The following is a 27,011-nucleotide window of genomic DNA, read 5'->3' on the forward strand; positions in this document are numbered from 1 at the left end:
GCCTTTTTGTTAAGTGCCCAGCATGTGAGAGGAAGAAGGCCAAGAGTGACCCCCATGATGTCTGCATCGTGTGCCTTCCAGAAGATCATGTCCCTGAGGATTGTGTCATCTGCCAGCAGCTTTCTGCTCGGACTCTGAGGGACAGATTGAAGATCAGGCTGGCTGGCCTGGAGGATAGGCGTCTGCGGGCTGCAGGTGGGTCTGGGCAGCCTGGGAAGGTTCCCTCTGCCTCTGCTGAGGCCCCTGGGGGGCTCCCCGGGGGCAGGAAGTCCAGCAAACGGTCCCATTCTCCATCGACGTCGATGGCATCGACGATGGCGTCGAGAGGGATGACGACGGCGTGCTCCCCTTCTCCACGGGGCTCCGGGTCGACACGCCGTGGCGGCTCAACGTCGAAGGAGAAGCCGACGTCGAAGCCACCGTCGAAGTCATCGTCTTCGTCGACGTCGAGATCTTCCTACCGACGCCGAAGGCAAAGTGACGTGTATCGACGCTCGCCGTCGAAGCGGCACCGACGCTCGCTGTCGAGGCGACACCGTCGATCGCCGTCGCGGCGACACCGTCGATCGACGTTGAGGGGCTCCTCGACGTCGGGAACATCACGACGACGGCGGCGTTCGTCGTCGGAGACGGAACGCCCGACGTCGAGAGGGCGACGTGAGTCGTCGCGGAAGAGGAGGTCGACGTCGAGGAGTCGACGGTCGACGCCGAGGAGAAGAGGGTCGACGCCGAGGAGATCGGCGATCGACGCCGGAGTCCAGGAAGCGTCGTTCGACGCCGGAGAAGCGTCGCTCTGCATCCAGCAGACAGCGGTCAGCGTCGAGGAGTCGGTCACCCTCTCCAAAACGGCGCAAAAGGGATTCTAGTCCCAGAAGTCACGCTGCTTCCAGTGGGGGACGCAAGAGGAAGCGGTCGCCTGCTGATGGGGCTGGCTCTCCGCGCCCTTCGCCTAAAGAGTCACCGGGCTCGGTGTACTCGGAAGTGTACACGCCATCTCGGCCCAGGACTCCGACTCCTCCCCCTGTTCCTAAGGAGGACCCTCCACTCAAGCCGCCACTGCCTTCAGGAGATCCTCCTCCACCTCCGGTCCCTCCGCATGGGCCCACCCCGCAGCCGAAGGTTCCTCCTCCGAGGTCCACTTCCCTGCCGTCCCTGCCTGTTCCTCCTAAGGGAACTCCAAAACCGAAACCCCGGGAGGAACCGACGAAACCCCGTGAGGAACAAAGGAAGACCCCTCCACGTAAACCGAAGGAGCGCCCACGAGCTGGCAGGTCTCGCTCTCGCTCTGGGAGGAAGGAGAGATCGCGGCGCAGATCATCCACGAGATCGAGACACCGCCGTAGGAGGCGCGAATCTCGCTCACACACGAGGTCCTCTGGGACCAGGGATTATTCCCCTACCCTATCGGGGTCACCGGACACCAGAGTGTCCCCGATAGATGACCTGGTGGCGTTTCAGGACGTCCTGTTGAGGGGCGGTGCGAAGCTAGGCATATCCCTGACGGTGCCTACTCCAAAGACGTCGGTCATTTTCGAGACTCTACATCAAAAGCACCTGTCTCGTCCTCTCCTGCCTCTGGTGCCGGGCCTGGAAGAACCGGCTATGGCTCTGTTTCTCACCCCGGCGGTGACGAGGGCGGCTCCATCAAGATTACTAAAGAAGTACCGGGCTCCCGACTCGGATCCGGCCTTTTTGAGAACGGAGCCTCCGCCTGACTGTCATCGTCACGACGGCCCGCAAGCAGCATGCCACCACTCCGTCCTCCACGGTTCCCCCGGACAAGGAGTCAAGGTGGATGGATTCGGCGGGGAGAAAAGTCTGTGGAACTTCCGCTACCTCCATGAAAGCGGCGAGTGCCACGGCTCTGTTGGGCCGATACGACCGCGCCCTCTGGGACTCCCTCGAGCGCTTTGCGGAGCATTTACCTCGGGAGCAGCGTGAAGACTTCATGGAAGTCCTGAGTGAGGGGATGCTGGTGGCCAACCTGATAATCAGCGCGGCAGCGGACTCCTCCCTGTTGGCGGCTCACGGATTTTGCCACGGAATCAACCAACGGCGCCACGCATGGCTCCGGCTTACGTCCCTGAAACCGGACGCACAGCAGAGGGTGGCCAATCTGCCGTTCTCCGGTGAGACCCTCTTCGGGAAGCATGCGGATGATGAAATGGCCCGCATGAAGGCGGAGGCCGAAACGCTGACGGCTGTGGGCCTGGAGAAGCCCAAAGAGACCAAGAAACAGTACCGCCCCTTCCAACGGCGGTTCGGCGGACAAGGCCGAGGACGAGGACAGGCTTCGGGGCACTCGCAACAGCAACAGCAGTTCCGTAAGCCGTTCCAGAAGCGCCAGAAGGGCAGGGGAGGCCAGCAGTCGGCTCCGGCGCCCAAGGGCCAGGCTGGGTCTAGGCCCTAGGAACTTACTTCCCCCGGATCCGTTACCCACTCCGGTAGGGGGAAGCATCCAATTTTTTCTGGCAGAGTGGAGAAAAATTACTCAGGACAAGTGGGTGCTGAATATTGTTTGCAATGGATACAGTCTTCGGTTCACCGGCCCTCCTCCAGCTATTCCCCCGGTCAGCTCGCAGTTTCAACTGCGCGAGCTTCAGGCGGAAGCGGATATCCTGTTGAGGAAAAGGGCGATAGAAGACGTACCTCGGTCTCAGAGAGGAAGAGGTCTGTACTCCCGGTTCTTTCTGGTTCGCAAGAAGGACAAGAACGAGTTCAGGCCCATTCTGGATTTGCGACAGGCAAACAAATGGATTCGCAGAGAAAAGTTCTGCATGCTGTCGTTGCATCAGATTTACCCTCAGTTGCAACAGGGAGACTGGCTATGCGCTATAGACCTACAGGATGCTTACTTCCATGTGCCCATTGCACACAAACACAGGAAGTTCCTGCGGTTCCAAGTCGGCACCAATCACTATCAATACACAGTACTCCCATTCGGACTGAAGTCTGCGCCGAGAACGTTCTCGTAGTGCATGGCGGTGGTAGCAGCGCACCTGAGGAAGCACAAGGTGTTCGTCTACCCGTACTTGGACGATTGGTTGATCAAGGCATCCTCCTTCTCGGAAGCGCGAGCACACTTCCAGAAGACGTGCGTTCTCTTGAACAAGCTGGGGCTGCACATCAACATGGCCAAGTCTGTCCCGACTCCGGTCCAATGCATACAGTACTTGGGAGCCTCCATCAATACGCTGTCAGCAAGCGTGTCTCCTTCGGAAGAGCGACGATTATCACTCCTTCGGAAGGCTCAGGCTCTTGTGACGACTCCATCTACGACGGTGAGGACGGTGTCTTCTCTACTGGGATCGATGGCCTCTTGTATCTTCCTGACGCCACACGCACAGCTGCACATGAGACCGCTGCAGGAGTGCTTGGAGGACCAGTGGGATCAGAGGAAAGGATCTTGGGACGACAAGATTCGACTGTCGCTGCATGCTCTTCAGTCTCTGAAGTGGTGGTTTTCGGCGGAGAATCTCCTCAGAGGGGTTCCCTTTCACAAGGACATTCCCACACAGACTGTTGTGACGGATGCGTCTCTTCTGGGATGGGGAGCGCACTCCGGGACTCTACAGATTCAAGGCACGTGGTCACCGATGGAGGCCACGTATCACATCAATTTCCTGGAACTCAGGGCTGTTCACTTGGCGCTGAAGGCCTTTCTTCCGTCCTTCCGCACCAACTCTCTGCTTGTACAGACGGACAATACCACCACGATGTATTACCTCAACAAGCGGGGGGCTCGAGATCGCGCACTCTGTCACAGGAGGCGCAGACGATCTGGCACTGGCTCCTGGCCAGAGGACTGGCGATAACGGCCACCCATCTACCAGGTGTGCAGAATGTTCAGGCAGACGCACTGAGCAGACTGCTCCAGGAAAACCACGAATGGGTCATAAACGACGAAGTACTAGGAGAAGTCTTCGCAAGGTGGGGAACTCCAGACGTAGATTTGTTCGCCACCGCCGAAAACAGCAAGTGCAGAGACTTCGCCTCCAGGTACTTCCAGCAAGGGACGCTGGGGAATGCGTTATGGATCAACTCGACGAACAGTTTTCTGTACGCTTTTCCCCTCATTCCCCTGATTCCGGCGGTGCTCATCAAGCTGGCCCGGTCCAGAGATCGGATGATTCTCATCGCCCCGGAGTGGCCCAGGCAGTGGTGGTTCACGGACCTACTTCACCGGTCTCTCCTTCCTCACATTCGGTTGCCGTGCAGGCCGGACCTTCTCACGAAGTTCGGGGGACGGATGTTGCACCCCAACCTCTCGTCTTTGAGTTTGGCGGCATGGCTCCTGAGATAGTGCAATATGGCCATCTGAATCTGCCCGATGATTGCATGGACATACTGAAGGAGTCTAAGAGACCTTCCACTCGGACGTCATATGCTTATAAGTGGAAGAGGTTTTGTATCTGGTGCCAGTCTAAGAACCATGATCCTACGACCTGCAAGGAAGATGTCATCCTTCCTTACCTTTTACATTTGGCGCAGTCTGGCCTTAATGTCCATTCCATTAAGGTGCATCTTGCTGCGTTGACTGCCTACAGGAAATGCCCTTCACAGACTTCCTTTTTCCAGATCCCTGTGATCAAAGAATTTCTGGAAGGTTTGAAGAAAGTATTCCCTCCTGTCAGGCTTCCCTCGCCTTCATGGGAATTGAATGTGGTGCTGTCCAGATTGATGAAGGAGCCTTTTGAACCTATTCATAAGGCTTCGTTGCAGCACCTGTCCTGAAAGGCGGCGTTCCTCGTGGCCATTACATCGGCCCGCAGGGTGAGTGAAATTCAGGCGTTGTGTTGTAATGAACCTTATACTGTATTTCATGCTGCTAAGGTTGTTCTGCGTACTCACCCTAAATTTCTTCCCAAGGTTATTTCTGATTTTCATGTCAACCAGACTATAACTTTGCCTACGTTTTTTCAGAACCCTTCATCCCCAGCGGAGAGGTCTCTCCATTCCCTGGATGTGAGGAGGGTGTTGAAATTTTATCTGGATAAAACCAAAGACATTCGTAGGTCTGACCAGTTGTTTATCAATTATGGATCGGTCAGGACGGGTCTTGCGACCTCTAAGCAGTCCATTTCTAGGTGGATTGTGTCCTGCATACAATTGTGTTATCAGAAAGCTAATAAGACCTTAGGAGGTAAGCCTAAGGCTCATTCCACCAGGGGCAAAGCTGCCACGACGGCTCTGCTCCGTAACGTGCCGATTGCTGAAACATGCAAGGCAGCCACTTGGAAGTCGGTTCATACCTTTGCTAATCATTACTGCCTGGACACTGACGCCAGAGCAGACGCTCAGGTTGGGCAGGCTTGGCTGCGGAATTTGTTCGCACAGTAGTGGCGTTATGTATTATTCTCCACCGCCGCTTTGGTGTGGGGATGGGCTTGCCATTCTATTCACTAGATTATGACTAAACACAGAGATCCCCTACTACAGAAGGAGTAGTTTCTGTCCTGTAACTCCAGTTCTGTAGTAGGGGTATCTCTGTTATAGTCATAAGCGCCCGCCCTCCTCCCCGGTGGAGATTTTTCATCATGTAAAGAATGCGACAGGTCTGGCGTGCTTCGCCTTCAAAAAGAACTGAAAGTAGAGGGACCTGCTATGCATTCTGGGATACTGGGAGAAGTTCTGGAAAGTTCTCTTAAAGGCACAGTATCCTATTTAAGCCACATAATGGCAGCCTATGGGGCTTGTCTGTCCCTACCTTCCTCTCTATCATTCCAGAGTCTTTGAATGGGGGAGGCAGGTTTCTCTATGGTAGAAACTGCAGGCTGTTTTATGTGTGGTGTTTTTTTGGTGGAATTTCTAGTTGAAGTACTGGACAGTGTAGCCTGTGGATATAGGCTGCATTATTTGTCTTTAAATTCTCTCTTAAGTGTCTTTGCAGTTTCTGCATTATTTTGACAATTTAAGAGATTATTTTTGATTGCCGGGGTCCACGCACATGGGCGGGACTATTCACTAGATTATGACTATAACAGAGATACCCCTACTACAGAACTGGAGTTACAGGACAGAAACTACTCCTTCTTCTATCATTAGAACCTCCCTGGTGGTTTGGGACAGAGTAGTGAGCGTGACGGCCTCACCTAGTTTTCTTCCCCTCTAACGCCAATTACTGATAACGAAGATTTTACCCCAGGTCTGAATCTCAGCTTTTCAACAGTGATGCCAGATAGGGCACCTTTTAAACGGTCATTTATTAAACGAGGAAGGCCCAATTCCCTTTAACTGCCTATGTTCTGATCACTCCATACCTGAAATAGAGCGGTTACACTATCTTCAAATAAGACACTGGGTGATGCATCCCTCAACTCACCCTAATGCCCAAAGATTCCTTACCCCCTTCGAGAAATGGCTGCTCTTCAAAACGTTAAACGCATGCCTTATAACAGCTGCCTTCGCTCCACCACTACACAGCCTAACCTGCTAGTCTGAAACTGTGGGAAACAGAGTTGGGCCGCCCCTTCACACCGAAGGAATGGGGGACATATACTACTGTGATAGACTCACAGCCGGTAACATAGCAAGTATCGAAACTGTTACCAGGATCGCCATATTTTACTATCTTACCCCCACCCGTCTACACAAAGTCAATCCTACTCATAAACTGGTTTGCCGGCATAACTGTGGCTCCCAGGCACACAACACACTTATTATGGGATTGCCCGAAACTCACCTCCTACTGGACACACTTGCTGAAATACACTGATATGTATTTTAACACACAACACTTCCCAGCTTATATCATATTGCTATTACCCATGCACTTATGTTCCCTCTCAAGTCCTGTTGAGGAAGACAAATTGGGTTAGATCTGGGGGCAGCACTGCAGAATATCCTGTCACACTGGGGCGTAGGTCAGCTCCCTACTAACCAAGGGTGGTTACTTCGACTTTGGTACATTCTGGGTATCGATCGTCTGACCCTCTCTCTCTTAGATAAGGATGCCTTTTTCCCTTAATTATGGCTGCCTCTTTTGGCTTTATTATCTGCAGAGTTTCGGCATCTCACCTGCCCTCGATATATGTGCCTTCTCTAACAGAAACTCTTCATAGTTCCCTACAAGGAAGCGTTGTTTGAATTGACACTTTTACACCCTATGAGCTACACTTTAATCCTTTTTCACAAGCTGCATGCTTCCTACGGGGGCAGGGGCGAGTTTGGGGTTTGTTAGGTACACTATGTATGCATCATATCATGAGTGCTATAATAACCCATGTATCGCAGATTTTTACATCTTGAAAACAATAAAAAAAATTCAACCCTAAAGCACTCTTTGCCTCAGTCTTGGATAAAGTACCTTGTTTTTACCACTTGTATTGAGTGATGGTAGCCTATATTTAACATACATTTTTTGGCGGATTAGTGAATGCATCTTGTTTTCTTGCAGATCAAAACAATTTTAAGTGGATTTATCATCCGTGGATACTTGGGCAAATGGACCCTGCTCATAAAAACGGTGACTCTGGTGCTAGCCGTGGCATCCGGATTGAGCCTTGGGAAAGAGGGGCCCCTGGTACATGTTGCTTGTTGCTGGGGTAACATATTTTCTTACCTCTTTCCAAAGTACAGCACAAACGAAGCTAAGAAAAGAGAGGTAAGTTTCTTAAAATGCTTTCCCTGTTTAGCTGACTTTTTCCAGAACAGATATTGAAAAATGTCCAGATTTGATAAGCTTTATTGATGGAAAATGTGATTAAATATTAAAAAGCTTGTTAGTAGAATATTAAATGCAAAGGACTTTTCTTCCTCACTACTTGTGGTCAAATTTTAGACAAACTCGTTACATGTTCTGTACGTTTTCATACATCTTCTAGCCTCCACCCTTGTAAAGGGTACATTACGGAAAAACACAATTTCTCATTTAAACATTGCCTAGTTTGCATTTGCATTATTGAATGAGCTTTGAACAAAATAATAATTTAAACTGTAAGAATTTTAAAATATTATAAATCTTCTCCCAGATAACCAATTTTATTGTATTTAAATTGTAGAATCGTTTTTTTAATCATTTCAAACTTGGAATAAGTATGGTATTGGGTGGGAAGTATGCTTTATTCTGTTGGATGATCCGATTACAGCCCGAAGCGCTGTCTCGCCAGAGACCTATAGTCACCGGCTCAGCTTCCCAGGAGACAAGAGATGGCCACGCGCATCTTCAAGAATCTGATTGGAGCGGGCCGCGCTCACGTGTGCACATCTCCTGTCTCCCTAGTTTCATATTGTGTGCGTTTTCCGCATTTTGGTCTCTGATCTCTGTCTTTTGCAGGACACGCGCCGCTTACGTCACGTTCTAAACCTGCGCTATCTTCCCTTCCAGCTTGTTTTAAAAATGTATTTATTGACAGCGCCCCGTAGGGCTGCAAGCACTGCAGCAACCTCACAGGAGCCCCCAGCCTGGAGCTTACTTGGCGTGGCTGGTGCGGTAGGCTCGCCCCTTCTGTGTTGTCAGGGGAGTCCCAGTGACATCACTGAAGGGGCGGAACCTACCTCAGCAGCCACGACGAGGGAGCTCCATGCACCACGGCCGCTGCCATGAAGATCCCGGGGGGATCCATGAAAATGCAGCCCTCAGCCCCCAGAGCAGCGCCAGCGGTAAGTGGGCTCCGGGGGCTTCCGTTTGAAAAACGATTCCTCGAGCCCCAGTGCCTCCCAGTGCTGCCCAGAGCCAGCCCTACGCACAAACGCCCCGGAGCAACGCCTTCCACATGCGTGCTCTGGGGGCTTTATTTTTATTCGTAATAAAGGGGCTTGGAGCCCCACACCGCCAGAAAAACCCCAGAGTACCACATATGGACAGCGGACTCTGGAGATTATACTGATTAAAAACGGGGCCTCAAGCACACCCCCACCATGCTGCACCCCAGATCTCCGCCTGGACCCACGGGCTCTTGGGATTTTAATTGAACAATTACAGGTGCCGTGAGCCCCCCACCCTAAGCCCGCACAAAGCACCAAGGCTGCAGGAGCCCCCAGAGCCCCACACTTGGGAAACGGGCCCGGGGTGCCTTTTATTTATTACACCAGGGGCTTCGATCCCCTAACTGTCACCAAAACCCCGCACTTGGGCAGCGGGATCTGGAGACTTTACTTTTCAGAAAGCGGGGCCTCGAGCCCCCAACCCGCCTGCACAAGCCCCCCAGAGTACCACGGAAGGAAGCGGACTCTGGGGGCCTTCATTTCATACACAAAGGTCCTCTCCCCCACACCTCCCCAAGGGCACAGGAGCCCCCAGGGTGCCGCTGCAGGAATCAAACTCAGTGGGGCCTTTCATTTAATTATTACAACAGGGGCTTTGCGCCCCAATCCTCACAACACCCCAGAAACCTCCCAGATCGCCTTGGCCTCTGGGGCTGCCCCTGCACAATGGCCCCTTCCTCATGCTCCCCACAGCAGCGCCTTCAACAAGCGTTCTCTGGGGGTTTTCAATTTTCATTAAAAAAATGAACGGACCCTAACACCCATGACCCCAGACCCCTCCCGGACCACAGATGGATCTTGTGGCTTATTTAAAACATCGGGGAGCTCGAACCCCGATACAGCAGCCCTCAACAACTTTTGGCCTCTGCCCCCACACCAGGCATCTGCTCACACCGCTGCTCCCAGAACACACTCCTTGGAGCATTGACACCCTTGCCTCAAGCACTGCACTAAGGACATAAACCCCTGGTTGAACAACATGCGATAGAACCGGCGCCACAGCAAGCCTGGCCACTAGGCCCTGGATTCCAGAACCCTAGAACACCGCTGCAACACCCCTCCCTAAGAACCCATGACATGCCCAGGACATCAGACTGGTGAGCACAAAACTGCATTATTTATTTTGAACTGTATACAATTTTATATATTATGTAGTATACTCCGACCCCGTATAGCCCACACCGCATTGGTATAGCTTTATTGGAAGTGTAAAGGCTAGTGTTACATGATTGTCGCTCCTCTAATACCCATAGTAATATTCTCCTTAAATACAAGCCCACAGTTTTGTTAAAATACCTTTAACATGTCTCCCCAACCCAAAACAGGATCCTTATACATCATAGATACAGCCAGACCTCGCATAAAATGACCCTTAAAAGCGTAACACAGCAGTCATGTACACACCCTAAAACAGCCACCTTTATTCACATTACATACAGTTCCCCCTTGCCCTTAGCGCATTTTACAAAACTTAAAATGACAACCCCTTTAGACATCTAGCATTATGCACATTAGACACCAGCCCACAACCACCATTATATATTATTTAAAACATTATAAACCCAGTCCTATGTTGCGGTAGGTCCCCTTTTTAAAATGCAAACTTCCCCTTAAAGGCCTTGATCCCAATACTTTTATATAAAGCCTTAAACATGCAACATTGCTTATAGGTAATACTTTTTTAACATAGTCTTTCACTTATATGAAATGCTTTCTTGTTTTAATTCAGGGAAATATTGAAAACCGTTATTAAATAGGATGTCTACATGTAGAGCTGCCATTCAGTACAGTACACACACAAGCACACTTGCAACCGCACACACACACAACCATACACACACAACCAACCACACACACAACCACACACACAACCACACACACACAACAACACATACAACCACACATACGCACAACCATACACACAACCACACCGTCAGTGCACTTTTTTACCAGGCACAGACACCATCAGTCGTCCGTGCACACTTTCATTGGGCACAAACACCCCCAGCCATCAGTCCACACTTTCACCGGGCACAAACACCACCAGCCGTCAGTGCACGCTTTCACCAGGCACAAACACCATCAGCCATCAGTGCACATTTTCTACAGGCACACACACCACCAGCCATCAGTGCACAGATCAATTTTGAATGCATCCACAATTAACTATTGTAGCAATCGCAGTATGGTGCACTTTACTTTTTTACATATATTCATGTAAAGCACAGCATGCTATCATTGCTACAAAAATAAATACAACCTACAATTTATAGACTTTTGTTGCAATTGGTGTTGCAATATTTAGCAATGCCAATAGCTCAAACTTAATTAATGCGAGACCTATTGCATTGCAAATGCTTGTCTTTCCTACCTAAGGTAATATTTCACTTGTGCCGGAAATGTTGGCTATTGCCCTTGTAAAAGGCATTTCACTTTTAACAGAAATGTATTCATTGTGCTAGAATTGGCTGAACAAATATTCCCCTGGAGAAAGGTTTGTCTGTGTTCCGGAATATATCTACCATCAAAAGTATTGAAAACCCACGAACTTGCAGATTTGTGAGTGTTTATCAGACCTTTGCAAGTAGTTTCCTACCGTGAACTTTTTTTGATCTACTACTTTGCGGCACATAATAAATCCTTTTTCAGGTGAGTATTTGGAAAGAACATCCACAAAGTTGGTGGGACTGTGGAAGGAAGATTACTGCATTGGGATTATGATTTTCATATGGAGTTTTAAAGTGTTAAGGCACTTTTGTGCTTCACACCTCTGCATGTAAATTGTCCACCTATTTTTTCTTTGATATCTAGGGTAACTCCTTAACTTGTTTCTCTGTTCCATTAAAATCACATCTTTGATCCAGATGTAGGTGCACGTCTATAATGGTAATTTTCCAGCATTTATTATTTGTGTTTATGAATTGGGATATTTGATCTCTAGTTGTTCCATTTAATAGAACTGTTTCGTGTATTGGCTGCTTACTCTCTCCAATACCCCACCTCTCCCGCTTCCACCATTAAATTTGATTGAATTATTAGTATGCTTCCATCTTTGATGTCAGAAAACTATTTTTCTTCATGCATGTCACTCTGGCTTTTGATTTTAGCACTGGAGAGAACAACACAGTTCTTTTCCTTTGTCTTGTTTGTTCCCTCTGTTTGCTCACTTCTACTGCTCCCTCTTTCACCTGATCTACCCTGCTGTTCCCTTTTCATAGCAAAGCCAGTAGATCGGCCTTTTTGGGCTGAGACCTTTTGGCTTTGCCAATGCTTGCTTAATCTATATTGTTGCCCCAGTTCCAAAGAGAGGTTTATTTTTTCCATGAAAGCAAAAAAACTACATCTGCAGTCACTGAAGCAGTGCATAACACAAGTTGCATTTTTCCTTCATGCTACCACACAGCAAATGCACCCCTTATTTTTTATCAATCTTTACTCCAGTGTACGCCACCCTGTGTTCTGCTGCACAGGACACTGAACTTCCTTGATGCCGAAACACTGTGCTTGCTACTGTACAGTACCCTGTGTTCATTTGATGCTCATTACCCTTTACTCATCCTAGACATAAATCCCTTTTCTCCCCAGCTTCATAGCCACCTGTGCTCGCCAACGACAGAACTTCCTATGCACCATGGGTGCAGAACCCTTTGGGCCCCCCAGGTCTACTGGTCCCATAGACACAACCCCTTTGCTCCCTGGTTGCACAATCTGCCCCTTTATGCCTTGGACACAACCTTCCTTTCTGCTCCCTGGTTGCACAATCCTATGTGCTTCCAAATGCACATCCTGTAGTTACCCCCACAGTGCAAATCTCCCTGTAGTTCCCCGGTGCACCCCCCACCCCCGCCCTCTCCTGATGCAAATGCCACTTTCCTACTTCCATCCTGTTTCAAGGAGGCCATATGTGTGTGTGCCCCTGAGGAACACCTCCTGATGTTCCCTGAGACACAAGATTGTTTTTTTAGATCTTTGTGTATTGTTTCCTTTATAGCGGTTGACCTGATAACATGTGTCTGTATTTTTGCTGCATGTTTCTAGGTCACATGCTATGCTCTCCTGCAATCTAGTTTGGGTTCAGCAAATCATATATTTGAACCTGGCTGACAAAATGGGACACTCAGAAGCTATGCTATAGCAACATATGACATGCAATGCACCTGATCCACAAATTAGGTTTCAACGTCTGTATTGAGAATTTACCTTCCCAAATCACACAAACCCAAACCTTTCTTGAAACAACATTCAATTCGAATTTCACATTGTTTCCCTTTCACCAGAAGTCCCATACCCTGACCGTGAATAAATTGTTAGAACAGATCCCTTTCTGTAAAGCATTAGATCCAAACGTCTTTTAAGGAGTGTCTACCTCAATAGTGACCACCAGCTATAAGTGTGTGGAAGATTTAGGTTGGTAGGAGGAGAGTTCTACCCAACTGTAGTGGTGGAATCAATCAAATTTTAATAGAAGGCAGACCATTTTTTCTTTACCTAGCTGCAAATCACAATCAATACAGAGGCCTTCCTCATAGGCTAGGGAGTGTACACCCAGGAGTGACCATCCCAATCTGTTGGAGTCCCCAAGAAAAGAAGAAACCCATCAGTTGGTTGGGCGCTGTACACCAATTTAGTGCTAATTTGCTTGAAGAATATGATAACTAAAGCAAAGTGCTATGCATAGATTACTAACATCTGCAAGATCATTGAAACGCCAATCTACCCTCAACACTAAGGAAACATCAGTGCCAGCCATCACCTACACGACTTTCAATCTGCCTTCAGATTTCAGACGCTCACCCCCAGTCACTATTAGATCTGGTTTGAATCTATTATTGTTCTTTAGCTCACTTTCCCACCCCAGTTCCGACCCAGCCATATGCCAATCAGTCTTGACTCTATTCCTCATGAGGAAAAGTCCAGCCTGAACTGCCAAGCCAGGTTTTCCTGGACTGGATAAGTGCATTCCGGGGACCTGTTTTGGGGAAACACCCCTCATCAGCCAGGCTAGCTTGAATCAAGTGGCAAAATGAGCAAGGGACCCACGTCTGGGCAAACCCTGCCAACTTAGGGCAAACAAAGCAAATGCAAGGGGACGATGGACTGAGTGCAGCAACGTATCAGACACTCGCCCCAAGTCACAATTAGTTCGGAGTAAAATCCACCATCGTTCTTTAGCTCACTGTGCCACCTCAGTTCAGACTCAGACATACGCAAATCAGTCTTGACCCTGTTCCTCAAAGGGAACAGTGCAGCCCGAATTGGCAAGCCAGGTCTTCCCTGGATAAAACAAGCTTCCTAAGACCGGTTTCGGGGTACCACCCCTCACCAGCCAGGCTAGCTTGAATCCAGTGGCAAAGTGAGCAAGGGACCCTTGCCTGGCAATACACTGCCAACTTGGGGCGAACAAAGCAATCACAAGGAGACAATAGAAACAAGCTACCTTACACATCGAAGGCAGCACCGTCATGACCACTGATAAAGATGACCTCTGCTTCCTGATATTGCTAGATCTCTCCTCTTCCTATGATACTGTCAACCACCCCACCCTCATCCACATCCTGAAATCTCGAATGAGATTTAATGGAAATATCCTTTCTTGGTTCTCCTCCTATCTTTTCAACCAACACAAATTTGTTCACATGGGCATCTCCATGTCGCAAAAGGTCCCTGTAGCCAGGTGTCTGTTCCAGTGCTCCATGTTGTCCCCTGTCATCCTAATCCATTATATAGATAACTGCTTAAAACATTCCCAGTATGTCATTGATCAAAGAATCTACTTAAGACTCCTCTGCTCCAGACATCCAGTTCCTTAAATACTGCCTGTACCTCATCTAGACTTTGATGGCTCATAACGTACCTGAAGCTTGACCCCACCAAGAATTTGTTTTTGTTATTTGCCTTGAAAAACAATTAAGAAATAGTACAAACCTGGCTCACTGACTTGAACTTTGACAGCTTTAAACCCCAACTTCAACCCAGGGCCTAGTCACTTGGAATCATCCGGGACACCAATCACACTCTTAAAGCATACATTGTAAAGAAAACAAAGACTGACTGTACTGAAGAAAGTGACAAAGTTCCTCTCAGAAATTTCCAGAACTTAAGATCTGGTGTTAAAGCCCTTGTACTCCTGTGTTTGGATGGTGGCAATGCCTATCTGATAGAGACTTCTAGCTACAGATTCGTCCCCTTTGAATTTCCCAGGCGTCAGAATGGATCCGAAAACCTTTGCTGAGCAATACCCCTTGCGCCCGACATCAGGTGGCTCCATTCGGTTCCGCGTGACGTCGTAGGCGCCCGTAGCGTCTGTTATGACGCTGCAGTGCCTACATAGACGCCACCCAGGACAGTTCTTTTCTTTCCACGCCAGTTAAGCGCCCATCCGGGAAGAGCTACCCCTCTGCCTATTTTTGGCAGTCTTTTTTCCCGACTTTTGTCGACATTTTTTAATACGACTTTGTGTGCGAGGGATTTCTGGTAAGAAGACAGGTTTTAAACCATGCAGGACTAGTTTCTACATGATGTCCGTTACCGAGCCCCACCGCATATGTCTGTGGAGTCTTGAACATGTTTTTCTAAGTTGTGTTCAGACTGTCGGGCGATGGCTCCGAAGACCTTGAGGGAGCAGGTGATGAAGTTGCTTGCGGCCCGGCAGTCGACACCATTAAGCGAGACTCCGAGGAGGTCACGGTCCCGTTCGAGGAAGAAGAGGTTGCAGGATTGCTCACGGAGCCCTAAGTCCTCTTCCTCCCATTCAAGGTCCTCAGGACACTCGGGGAAGAGGTACAAGAAGAAGAAGAAGTCCATACGGACTTAGACTTCACCTCAACTGGCGTCTGTCATCGAGAGAGGTTAGGCGTACCGATGCTCTAGGCACGGTTCTACGGAGCCAGAGCCTGAGTCTACTTCATGCCTCCTTTCCAGGAGCCGAAGCGACTCCCACTCAAATGAAAGATTTTTACGAGGCCATGCGCTTCATATTTGAGTGGAAGAACCCCGTTGGTGAGCCCTCAGGCCCGCTGGGTTGGATGGGGCCCCATCGGGATCAAGGCCTAAGGCTTCTGCCACAGTGCCGGTGGGGCTTCCGGTATCCGATCCCGGATCCGGTTCAATGCTGGTCGTGCCAATGTGACCTTCCCCGGCGTCTAAGTCTGTGCCTGCGACGTCGCTGGCGCAAGCCCCTTCCTCATCCTTGATGATACGGAGCCGGAATGGCGGAGAGCGAAGCCGATTCCGACGTTGACCGAACCCAGGGGTTCTATGTTGTCGACTGAACACTTTGTGGATGTGCTGGGCTCAGGAGAGGAATGGGATGAGTCTGGAGACCCATTCGAGAACCAGGATGTCTTTGAGGAGACTATGGACTGGCATGGGGAACTTGGGGAAGCCAGTGGTCTGAATACTTCCCCAGACACTGGAATGTTGTCTCCACCTACAGTGGCTACGGAGGAGGAGGTGTCCTATGCCATGGTGGTTAAGAGGGCAGCTGAGGTGCTTGGACTGGAGCTGCCCTCAGTGCAGGTCAGGACTAATCTCCTGACCAAAGTGCTTCAACCTGGGACTTCCACCTCTGAACCCCTTTTGCCCTTTAATGAGGCGCTAACGAACGTCCTTCTAGGAACATGGTCCAAGCCTAGCGCAGAGGCTTCTGTGAATAGGACGTTTGCATGCCGCCATCGCCCAGCCCTGGGCGACCCAAAGTTCCTCAGCCAACACCCCACCCCAGAAAGTTTGGAGGTGCGGGCCTCTACTTCCCAGAGCGCATTCCCTTCCGCCCCTCCGGATAGGGAACCCAAGGGATTGGACTCATTCGGGAAGAAGATGTTTTCTTCCTCCAGTTTGGCATTGCAGTCGGTGAATACCGCATTCTTATTGGGATGTTTCTCCCATTCTCTTTGGGAAACGGTTGCGGAGTTGCTGCCGCAAGTCCCGGAGGAGGCCCGAGCTGTGCTCTCCTAAGCTGTCAAGGACGGGAGAGATGCAGCCAATTTCGCAATGCGGTGTGGTTTGGATACGACGATTCACTGGACAGATCAATTTTAACGTCGGTGGCATTGAGGCGCCTCGCCTGGCTTCGTACAACTAGCTTCTCAGGGAATGTCCAATCCAATTTGATGGACATGCCCTTTGATGGAACCGGCCTTTTTTGGGAAAAGGCAGACTCAGCCCTGGTCAGGTTCAAGGACTCTCGAGCTACGGCCTGATCCTTGGGCCTCTCCTCCGCTCCTTGTGGCCAGTCTTCTTTTCGTGGCAACAGGAGTGGTTTCCAGTTGCGTCAGCCCTATCCTAGCCACCGTCCCTCTCAGACTACCCAAGCTGTGAGTGGACGTGGACGCGGTTCCTTCCGTCCTCGGAATGGAGGCCAGAAATCGTCAGCCACACTGCCCCCAGCAGCCACTGCCTCCAAGCACTCCTAGGCGGATTCTGCAGGACCACACCACCCCAGTGGGTGGGAGAATTGGTCATCTTCTCCCCCGCTGGAGATCTATAACAGCAGATCGTCCAGGAGGGCTATTCTCTTCCTTTCCTTTCCTCCTGCTATTCCACCAACTCAGGAACGGCTGGGGGAGGATCATTTGAAATTGCTCCAAGAGAAAGTTACGGCTCTGTTGGCCATGGGAGCTATAGAAAGGGTCCCAGCTTCAGAAGTAGGTGATGGCAGTTATTCTCGCTAATTTCTGATTCTGAAGAAGAAGAAGGTGCTTCAGCCCATTTTAGATCTTTGGTGCGTCAAAAAGGAAAAATTCTAAATGCTCACATTGGCTCAGGTCTTGCCTGCCCTAGACCAAGGAGAATAGATGGTGGCGTTGGACCGTCAGGATGCATATTTTCACATTCCCATCCTGCTTGGCCACCGGTGTTACCTGCGTTTTAAGGTAGGTCACAAGCTCAATGAATAGGGGACATAAAATCGACAAACAGTAAGGAAATGTATACAAGTAATGTATGATTTCTTAGTATATCGTTTATGTATAAGTTAACTTTAATGGTATGTAATTAATATTAACAGTTATAAAAATGCCCAAAAAAAAGGGTTTAAAAAAAAAAGAAAAAAGTTGGCCACAAGCACTTTCAGTTTAAAGTGCTCCCCTTTTGCCCCTCGGGTGTTCACCAAGGTGATGGCGGGGGTTGCAGCTCATCTGCGCAGGTTAGGGATTTCAGTCTTCCCCTACCTAGACGACTGGCTGTTGAAGGCGTCCTCGCCCTCAGATAGTCTTCTCCCATCTTCAGACTACGGCGGACCTCCTGCATTCACTGGGGTTCTCTATAAACGTGCCGAAGTCACACCTGACTCCTTCTCAGACACTCCCTTTCATCGGAGCAGTTCTACACACAGTGCAGTTTTGGGCTTATCCTCCCGAGCAGCGAGTCCAGGATATTCAGGTTATGATTCCGATATTTCAGTTTCTATCCTGGATTTCAGTGAAACTGACTCTGAGGTTGATTGGTCTCATGGCCTCCTACATCCTGTTGTAAAGACACCCCAGGGGGCGTAAGCGGGCTCTGCAGTGGGACTTGAATTTTCAGTGGGCACAGCATCAGGGATGTCTCACTGACGTGGTTCAGATCTCGGAAGGATCTGCAGTGGTGGTTAATTTACCACGATTGGGTCAATGGCAGACCTGTCTCCCTTCCCCAACCAGATTTCACAGTTTTGACGGAGCGTTGCTTCTGGGATGGGGGGGCCACATGGGAGAGGCCACTGGTCTCCGGTGGAGACAGGGCTCCATATAAACTGTTGGAGCTTCGAGTGATTAGGTTGGCATTGAAAGCGTTTTTTCCCTCTTTCAAGGGAAAGTTAGTGCAAGTGTTCAGGGACTACACCACCACCATGTGGTACTGCAACAAGCAAGGCGGGGTGGGGTTGTGGACCCTTTGTCGAGAGGCCCTGCATCTCTGGGCATGGTTGGAACAGCAGGGCATAACCCTGGTGATTCAACACCTGGCAGGTTCTCTGAATGCCAGGGCGGACAATCTCAGCCGTCTATGCCTTCAGGATCACGAATGGCGTCTCCAGTCGGAGGTGGCACAAGGTCTCTTTTAGCAGTGGGAAGAACATTGGTTAGATTTGTTCTCCTCCAGAGAGAACGCGCAATGTCAGCAGTACTGCATGCTGGCTGCTATCGCTCGGTGACGGTTTTTTTTGCAAGTAGAGCTCAGGCCTGTTGTATTTCTGCCCATACCACTCCTGCCCAGGGTTCTGAAGAAGATCAGGAGCAATCGGGCCCAAGTCATCCTTGTGGCGCCGGATGGGCAAGGAATCCAGAGCTTCTGAGCATGAGTGTTGATCCTCCGATCAGGCTGCCTCTTCAAGAGGATATTCTGTTGCAGCAGCAGGGGAGGGTTCCCCACTCGAAACTGTCAACTCGCCGCCTCCACGTGTGGAGATTGAGCTGCAGCTCCCGAAGTCTGTAATGTTATTCTGGTGGCCAGGCGGCCCTCCACTAAGTCAGTATACGCCTGCCGTGGGCAGAAATTTGTATTATACTGTACAGAAAGGTCTATTGACCCTCTTTCGGCTCCTCTTTCTACTGTCCTTTTGTTCATTCTTACCTTTTCTCATCAGAGCTCTGCTTTGGGAACTCTCAAGGGTTACCTTTCTGCTCTGTCTGCTTTTTTGCGGCTGCCAGACCAGCCTTCTCTCTTTAAATCTCCTATTCTAAATAGATTTCTGAAAGCGTTGGTTCATTTATTTCCACTTACACCCTTTGTTATGCCGCAATAGGACATTAATTTGGTTCACACTTCTCTATTGTGCTCTCCTTTCAAGTCTCTGAACAATAATCCCCTCCGGCTGTTGACCATCAAAACAACTTTCCTAGTGGTGATTACATCGGCCCGGAGGGTCAGTGAATTGCAGGTGTTCTCCAGCTCGCCTCCTTATCTTATGTCCTTTCCAGACAAGGTGGTGCTTCGCACCAAGGCATCATTCTTACCAAAGGTTGTGACCCCATTCCACCTGGCTCAGTCCATTATTTTGCTCACCTTCTTTGCTCCCCCACATCCCTCTAAGAAGGAGGAGCGTCTCCACCGACAGGACCCAAAAAGAGCGTTGTCTTTCTACCTTGACTGCACAAAAGAGTTCCAGGTGGATGATCAACTCTTTGTGGGGTATGTAGAAGAAAAGAAGGCAAAGGCAGGGCAGAAAAGAGCCATCTCTTCCTGTGTTGTTCTCTGCATTACAATCTGTTATACCTTGGCGAAGAAGCAGCCCCCTGAGGGATTAAGGGCCCATTCCACCAGGGGAAAGGCTGCAACTACGGCCTTGGCACGGGGTGTCCCAGTCCAAGACATCTGTCAGGCAGCAACATGGGCATTGTTGCACACGTTCGCAAAACATTATTGCCTTGATGGTCAAGTGCGCTGGGAAGGACCCTTTGCCCGCTAAGTCCTGCAAGACTTTTTAGTCAAGTTCATAAGTCCGCAACCCACCGCCGGGATGGTATGGCTTGAGTATCTGCTTCAGAGGTAAGGAATCTGCAGCTAGAAGTATCTATCAGATGAACAAGTTACTTCCCTTCAGTAACGCATAATCTGGTAGAGACTCTATCTAGCTGCAGATTTCTTACAGCCCCACCCACGCCTCCCCGCTTTGCGGACTGATGTAGTAGGTCTAGGGTTGCTCCCCTTTCAGGGCCCTAGCTTTGGACATGTTTACATTCGTCACTTCGTAGCTCTGCACTTCTGGTGTGGGAAAACAAAAAATAATGACGTCCGTGCGCCTATGTAGGCACTGCGACGTCCTTACCAACGACGTCACACTGAGCAGAATGGAGCCACCCGACATCGCGTGCAAGGTGTATTGCTCAGCAAAAGTTTCCGGACCCAGCCTGCTGCCTGAGAAATTCAAAGGTAAGGAATCTGCAGCTAGATAGTCTCTACCAGATAATGTGTTACCGAAGGGAGACAACCTTTACTACGTGGGAGTTTCACCGCAGTAGGTTTACAACGCAGGTTTTACAACGCAAGTCGTTTCAGCGACTTGCCATAGAGGGCGCTGCAAGCTAAGGAATAGTACGATTTACTATTCAACACCTTCCCTACTGTACGTAGACTGGTGTTGGAATAGTAAATCGTACTGTCCCTAAGTCCAGCGCCCTCCAGCGCAAGTCGTTGAAACGACTTGCATTGTAAAACCTGCGTTGTAATATACCGCAATCAACATGATCGCGTTGTATCATCATACATTTGTTACCCAAGGTAAGTAACTTTTTCTTCAGACTCTAAACTGACCCCTCTTAAGGACATTCTCCACTTTGAATCATTGCTCATCCATGGCCTAAAGAAATATGATCATATCACACCCATTCTGATGAAACTTCTTTGACTCTTTTTGCCGGCCCACATCGCCTTCAAAATCACCTGCATGGTGTGTGAGCTATCACGACATGCACCACCACCACCAACTGTCTGACTGACAACCTAACCATCTTTGGTGGCTCTCAGCACACCTGCAGACAGGACACTATCAGACTGGATATTGTGACAACTAGTACACCCCGATCAGAATGGTTTCGTACCAGCCAGAAATACCTCTGTGAATATTCGCTGTTTCTTCCGAGTATGAACACATGACACATCCACATTCGGTTTGCCTGATTTTGGATTTCCACAAGGCGTTAGATTCACTTGAATGGCCCGTCTTATTTGAAGTGCTTTTCTGGTGTGGACTTAGACACTGCTTCCTCTCCAGGGCACCTCTACATAGCGTGCCTATCTGAGTTGTGTGTGGCTGCTTTCGCAGATCCATATGTTCGAGGCATGTATGCTGGGTCCAAATGTTTGCAAGTTGTTTTTCTTCGAAGAAGTCTTTCCAGTCAAGAGGTAAGGTAACTCCTCCTTTCGGTGATAGTGCGCATGGGCATCAACTCCATTGTTAGATTGTTTTGTTCCGCCATTGGGTTCAGACGTGTATTGCTGCGCTCTAGTTTGAAACTGTTCTTCAGGTTCCCCTTGATGCACGATCCACTCTACCCTCGACTGTATTGTTTCCGTATGCATTTCTTTGCTCTCCACGTATTGTCCGATTTTCGATCTAAAACCTTGTGAGCGGCAGTCGGGCCTAGCCGCATCGGGTTAGCCTTCCGCCGATGGAAGGATTTCATTTCAGTTCTGTCCTGGGTGCCACACCAACTACCCAAGCACTGACTTATATCAAGTTTGTAACTTGTGCCTCTCTCTGGAGCACAAGGAGAAAGACTGCAACGCTTTATTTTATTTTATTTATAAAGTTTTAGATTGCGCGAACATGACCCAAGAGGGTATCAGAGTGCTTTACACTTAGGATTGTTGTGTTGCAAGTTACATCAGATACAAGAGCATATAGTAAGGTACAGTGCACATGAACAATGTTTCAATATTTCGTAGGAGGGAGGGGAGGAAGGAGTAATAGCAGGGAGACGAGAAGGAAGTATGCCCAATGTCCGGCTGGGTAGGTGATGGTGAAGGGGGAAACCAGGGCCAATCTCCTCATTAGCTGTCAAGCAGCTCCACCGCTCATCAGCCATGTTTCTCAGGTCTCAGAGTTCAGGAAAAAACTGTTTTTAGTTTATTTGATTTGCGACTGTTATATAGCGCTATCTAGACCCGGAGGTATCAGAGCGCTTAACCAGGGAAACGTTGCATTAGAAGGTACATCAAAATGATTATAAAGCACTGGCTAGACCCGTAGGTATCGGAGCGCTATAACAGAGGAACATTGCGTTACAAATTACATCAGTTGCAATAACGTAATGATGTACAGTAAACAAACAAAGAGGTTGAGAGAATTCCTAGGAAAGGAGGGGAGGAAGGAGCCATAGCAGGGAGACGAGGAAGAACTGTGTCCAATGTCCGGCTGGGTAGGTGACAGTCGAGGGGGAAACCAGGGCCAATCTCCTCATTAGTTGTCTAGCAACTCCATAGGGCATCAGCCATGTTGCTCATGTCTCAACATTCGGGTAAAAAAGTTTAGAATAGATGTATAGGCTATGAGGATAGAAATAAGAGAAGAAGGTGGGGGGAGGGCATAGAAACAAGCCAGAGAGAGATCTGAAGACACCGCGGGAGACAAGGTGAACTATGCCCAATGTCCGGCTGGGTAGGTGATGATCAAGGGGGTGTAGCCGGGGCCAATCTCCTCTACAGCTATCCAACAACTCCTTCGGGCATCAGCCATGTTGCTCAGGTCTCAGCGGTCGGGAAAAACAAGAATAATCAATTTGGAGTAGGTATATTTCACTCCAAGGAAGCTCCACGCGATCGTCCGGCTCGACGACGAGAGCTGCAACATCAAAGCATCCAACACACTCCGGATATCTTTGGGGAAGAATCCGATCAAGAGGAGTTCGTACACCACAGAGAAAGAAGAGGTCTTATCCATTCCAGAGTGCGATTCCGAGCTCAAGATCGATCTGGAGTCCAAAGATCTGCCTCTGGGACAAGGTGCTGTGAGTACAGAAGACCCCTTGCCCCCTAAATCCTTTTCCAAAACTCATAAGACTACGGCACCACCTCTGCCTTCTGGCCAATGTCGGCACAGAGACAATATTTCCGATGCCCCACCTCTCGGCTTGGCACCGAAACAAACCATCAAGCCCTCTGGCTCGGGATCGAGTCGACCGAAACTTCCTTCGGATCCGAAACCATCAGGCTCCCAGGACAAATCCAGTTCGGAGACGAAATCCCCCGCTCCGAAATAAAAACAAGCTTTGGTGCCGCAACCTAAAGACAAGTCCATTTCAACACCGAAATCTAAATACAGTGTCTCCGAGCCTCCGAAACCAATATTAGATGTTCTTAAGGCCAAATTGGATCCTAAGCAGAAAAAGATTTATATTAATCCTGGTACTGGACACATTTCTAATAAGACAGCAGTAAAACACAAGCTTCCTTCAGAGAGAGGAACTTCCAAAATCCCTCTAAAGAAGGCCATGGCTACCAGCCCTGTTTATCCTGCCCCACAACCCTCTCCTCCTCCACCATCTTCTCCATAGTTAATTGAAGATACCTTGCTTATAACACCTCAGCGATCTCCACATACAGATCCAGATAGAGATCATGATGATGATGTTGATACTCATTTGCCTGTAGACCCATTGAATGACTTCACCATTGACCCTCCAGTGGACAATGATCTAGACCTTTACCCTACAAAGCCATCGGCAACAGACAATAGTATGGCTTATCAACACTTTATTGCTAGACCAGCAGAGTATCATGGGGTGACTTTACATAGATAGACATTAGAGGAGACCTTTTTTTTTTGAAACACTCGAGTCCACACAGAGGTCTAGTCAAACAGTTACCTTTAACAACTGTGTCAGAGCACGTATTTTAACTCCAAGAGTAGATACGAATATAAACCTTAACTATCAGAGCCTGTATTTATTAAAGTACAATTACCCCTAGACCCCCTAGTAGTGTCCAGTGCTCGTAAAAAAACGAATTCACAAACGTCTGGAAATGCACCTCCCACATACAAGGAATTTAAACGTATAGATGCCTCAGGAAAACGAGTAGCTGTTCAAGCTGCTACCCACTGGTGCATCGCAAACACACAGGACCTACTAGCTAGGTACGACAGTGCACACTGGGATGAGATGGAGCAACTGCTCCAATATCTCCCAGATGAATATAAAACTAAAGCACAGCAGGTAGTTGAAGAAGAGAAACTCATCTTGAACTCCTCAATCAGATGTGCTTTAGATGCAGCTGACACTGCAGCTAGAAAGATCAATTTCAGCATTCTCCTTAGGAGGCATGCATGGCTTAAAATCTCGGGTTTAGGCCGGAAGGTCAACAGTCTATTTTGGACAGCCCCTTCGACAAGGAACACCTGTTTGGTCCTGTAGTCGACCAGTCTTTATAGAAAATGAAAAGGACACTGAAGTAGTAAAATCCATTGGAGCGCTCCAGTCCCCGTCTAATAGAGGCTTCTTTTGTTGCTCATTTTAGAGAGCAGGTCCAAAACAACTTCCTAAGACCCAAATGCTTCCTCCTATAAAGGCTACAATCAATCCTCTCCCTCTAGAGGTTTCTATAGAGGAGGGTATAGAGAAAACCATTCCAAAGGTAGGGGTAAAGGCACCACACCACATAACACCCCTTCCCCTAATAAACAGAGACTTGCACACACTTCCCCCCCAATCACTTAACACCTGTCAGGGGGAAGACTTCAGCAGTTTTCCCCATTTGGCAATCTACAACAACAGATCAATTAGTGCTCAACCTTATCCAACATGGTTATTGCCTGGAGCTCACCACCAATCATTCCACCTCGTGCTCACAAACTGTTGTCAGACCACTTACAGTTACTCAAATAAGAAGTGCAATCTCTCTTAGAAAAAGGAGCCATAGAACCAGTTTCTTTACAATATAAAGGTTCTGGGGTTTATTCTTTATTTTCCCCAAAAAGGACAGATCATGGAGACCAGTTTTGGATCTTCAAGAGTTAAACTAGTACATACGGTCAGAACATTTCCATATGGTAACGCTTCAACTGGTCCTTCCACTTCTACAGCAAGGCGATTTTATGTCCACGCTGAACTTAAAAGATGCATATTTTCACATTCCCATTCATCCAGCTCATCGCAAATATTCCAGATTTGTGATAGCAAGCAAACACTATCAGTTCAAAGTACTCCCATTCGGAGTAACTACTGCTCCCAGAGTGTTTTTAAAATGTCTAGCAGTAAGTGTTAACTCATCTCGGGAGACAGCAAATTCATGTGTTTATGTACCTAGACGACTGGCTCATCAAAGTCAGCACACACCAAAAGTGTTTACAACACACTCAGACCACACTACACCTACTCCACAAATTGGTTTTCACTGTCAATATTCTGAAGTCTCTCCTACAGTCTTCCCAGATACAATCCTATCTAGGAGCCACTCTCAACACTAACACAGCTCTAAACTCCCCCAATGCAGCCAGGATTTCCAGTTTCCAAACTCTACTACTGCAGTTCCAAATCAACCAAACCTTCCCAGCCAGAACTTTCTTGCGGCTACTAGGATTGATGGCATCATGCATTGCAATAGTGCCTCATGCAAGACTACACATGCTCCCACTACAAGAATACTTATCACGTCAGTGGAATCAGTCAGTGTCAGTTAACCGATCTAGTGTTGATAGACAGCCGCACCCATCGCTTTCTGCAGTGGTGGAACCCACAACATTTATCGTAATGGCGGCAATTCATTAACCCTGTTCCAGAAATTGTGCTGACAGCAGACACATCTTTCCCTGGTTGGGGGGCACATCTCCATCATTACGCATTCAGGGTCTCTGGGATGACAAACACAAACGACTCCACATCAAATATCTAGAGCTTCTAGCAGTAATTCTAGTGCTAAAAGCTTTTCAGTCTCATCTCACACACAAAGTTGTCCTAGTCAGCACGGACAACATGACAGCCATGTCCTATGTACAAAAGCAGGGTGGGACACACTCTCTCCAACTCTCTCAGACAATTTGGAAATGGGCAACCCATCATAAGATTCACCTTCTGGCAGAACACCTCCCAGAGTAAACAATCAAATCGCCGACCTCTTCAGCAGAAGGAGACAACAAATACATGAGTGGGAACTTCATCCCCAAGTTCTCCTTCCATACTTTCAACAATGGGCATATCCTTAATTTGCCTACGCTTTTCCGCCGCTCCCTCTCCTTCCATTTCTGGTTCGGAAGCTCAGGCGAACATTCCTCACACAAATTCTAGTAGCTCCCACATGGGCCCGTCAACCGTGGTACACCACCCTGTTAGAGCTCTCAGTAGTTCCTCATTAAACGCTACATCTCACCTCCTGTCTCCTCACTCAGAACCATAGAAAAATCAAGCATCTAAATCCCAAGGAGCTCAACTTAGCGATTGAGTTTGGATATTTAAATTTGTCACCAGACTGTATGACTATTCTGAAGGAAGCAAACAAACCTACTACCAAAACTTGCTATGCAGCAAAATGGAAACGATTTATTGTATTCTGTAATAACTTCAAAATTCTACCTCTAGATGCTTCAGGTCAGAACATTGTTGGTTACCTTCTGCTACTACAGCAATGTGGGCTAGCTTACACATCAATTTGGTTGCATCTAGCAGCAGTAGCTGCTTATTTGCAAAACAGACAGCATTTGTCTTTGTTCAAAGTTCCTGTCATTAATGCTTTTATCGAAGGCTTACATAGAGTAATATCACCGAGAATTCCCCCGGAAACAGTGTGGAATCTTAATGTTGTACTTACAAGACTTATGGACCCTCCCTTTAAACCACTTCACAAGTGTCCTTTACATTTTCTCTCATAGAAGGTTGCATTCCTCATTACAATAA

General features: G+C 48.6%; 1 protein-coding gene across 1 annotated transcript in view; it reads left to right on the forward strand.

The window, feature by feature from the left end:
- CLCN3 (Cl-/H+ antiporter 3) overlaps positions 1-27,011 on the forward strand; it is a 247,540-nt gene that overhangs the window by 77,515 nt on the left and 143,014 nt on the right. Inside the window, exon 5 of the mRNA XM_086963830.1 lies at positions 7,397-7,603. Within this exon, the coding sequence (XP_086819956.1) occupies positions 7,397-7,603 (207 nt within the window). The remainder of the gene's footprint in view (positions 1-7,396; positions 7,604-27,011) is intronic.

Source organism: Lissotriton vulgaris, chromosome 3_1 (genome assembly GCF_964263255.1).
Source record: "Lissotriton vulgaris chromosome 3_1, aLisVul1.2, whole genome shotgun sequence".
NCBI classification, from domain to species: Eukaryota; Metazoa; Chordata; class Amphibia; order Caudata; family Salamandridae; genus Lissotriton; species Lissotriton vulgaris.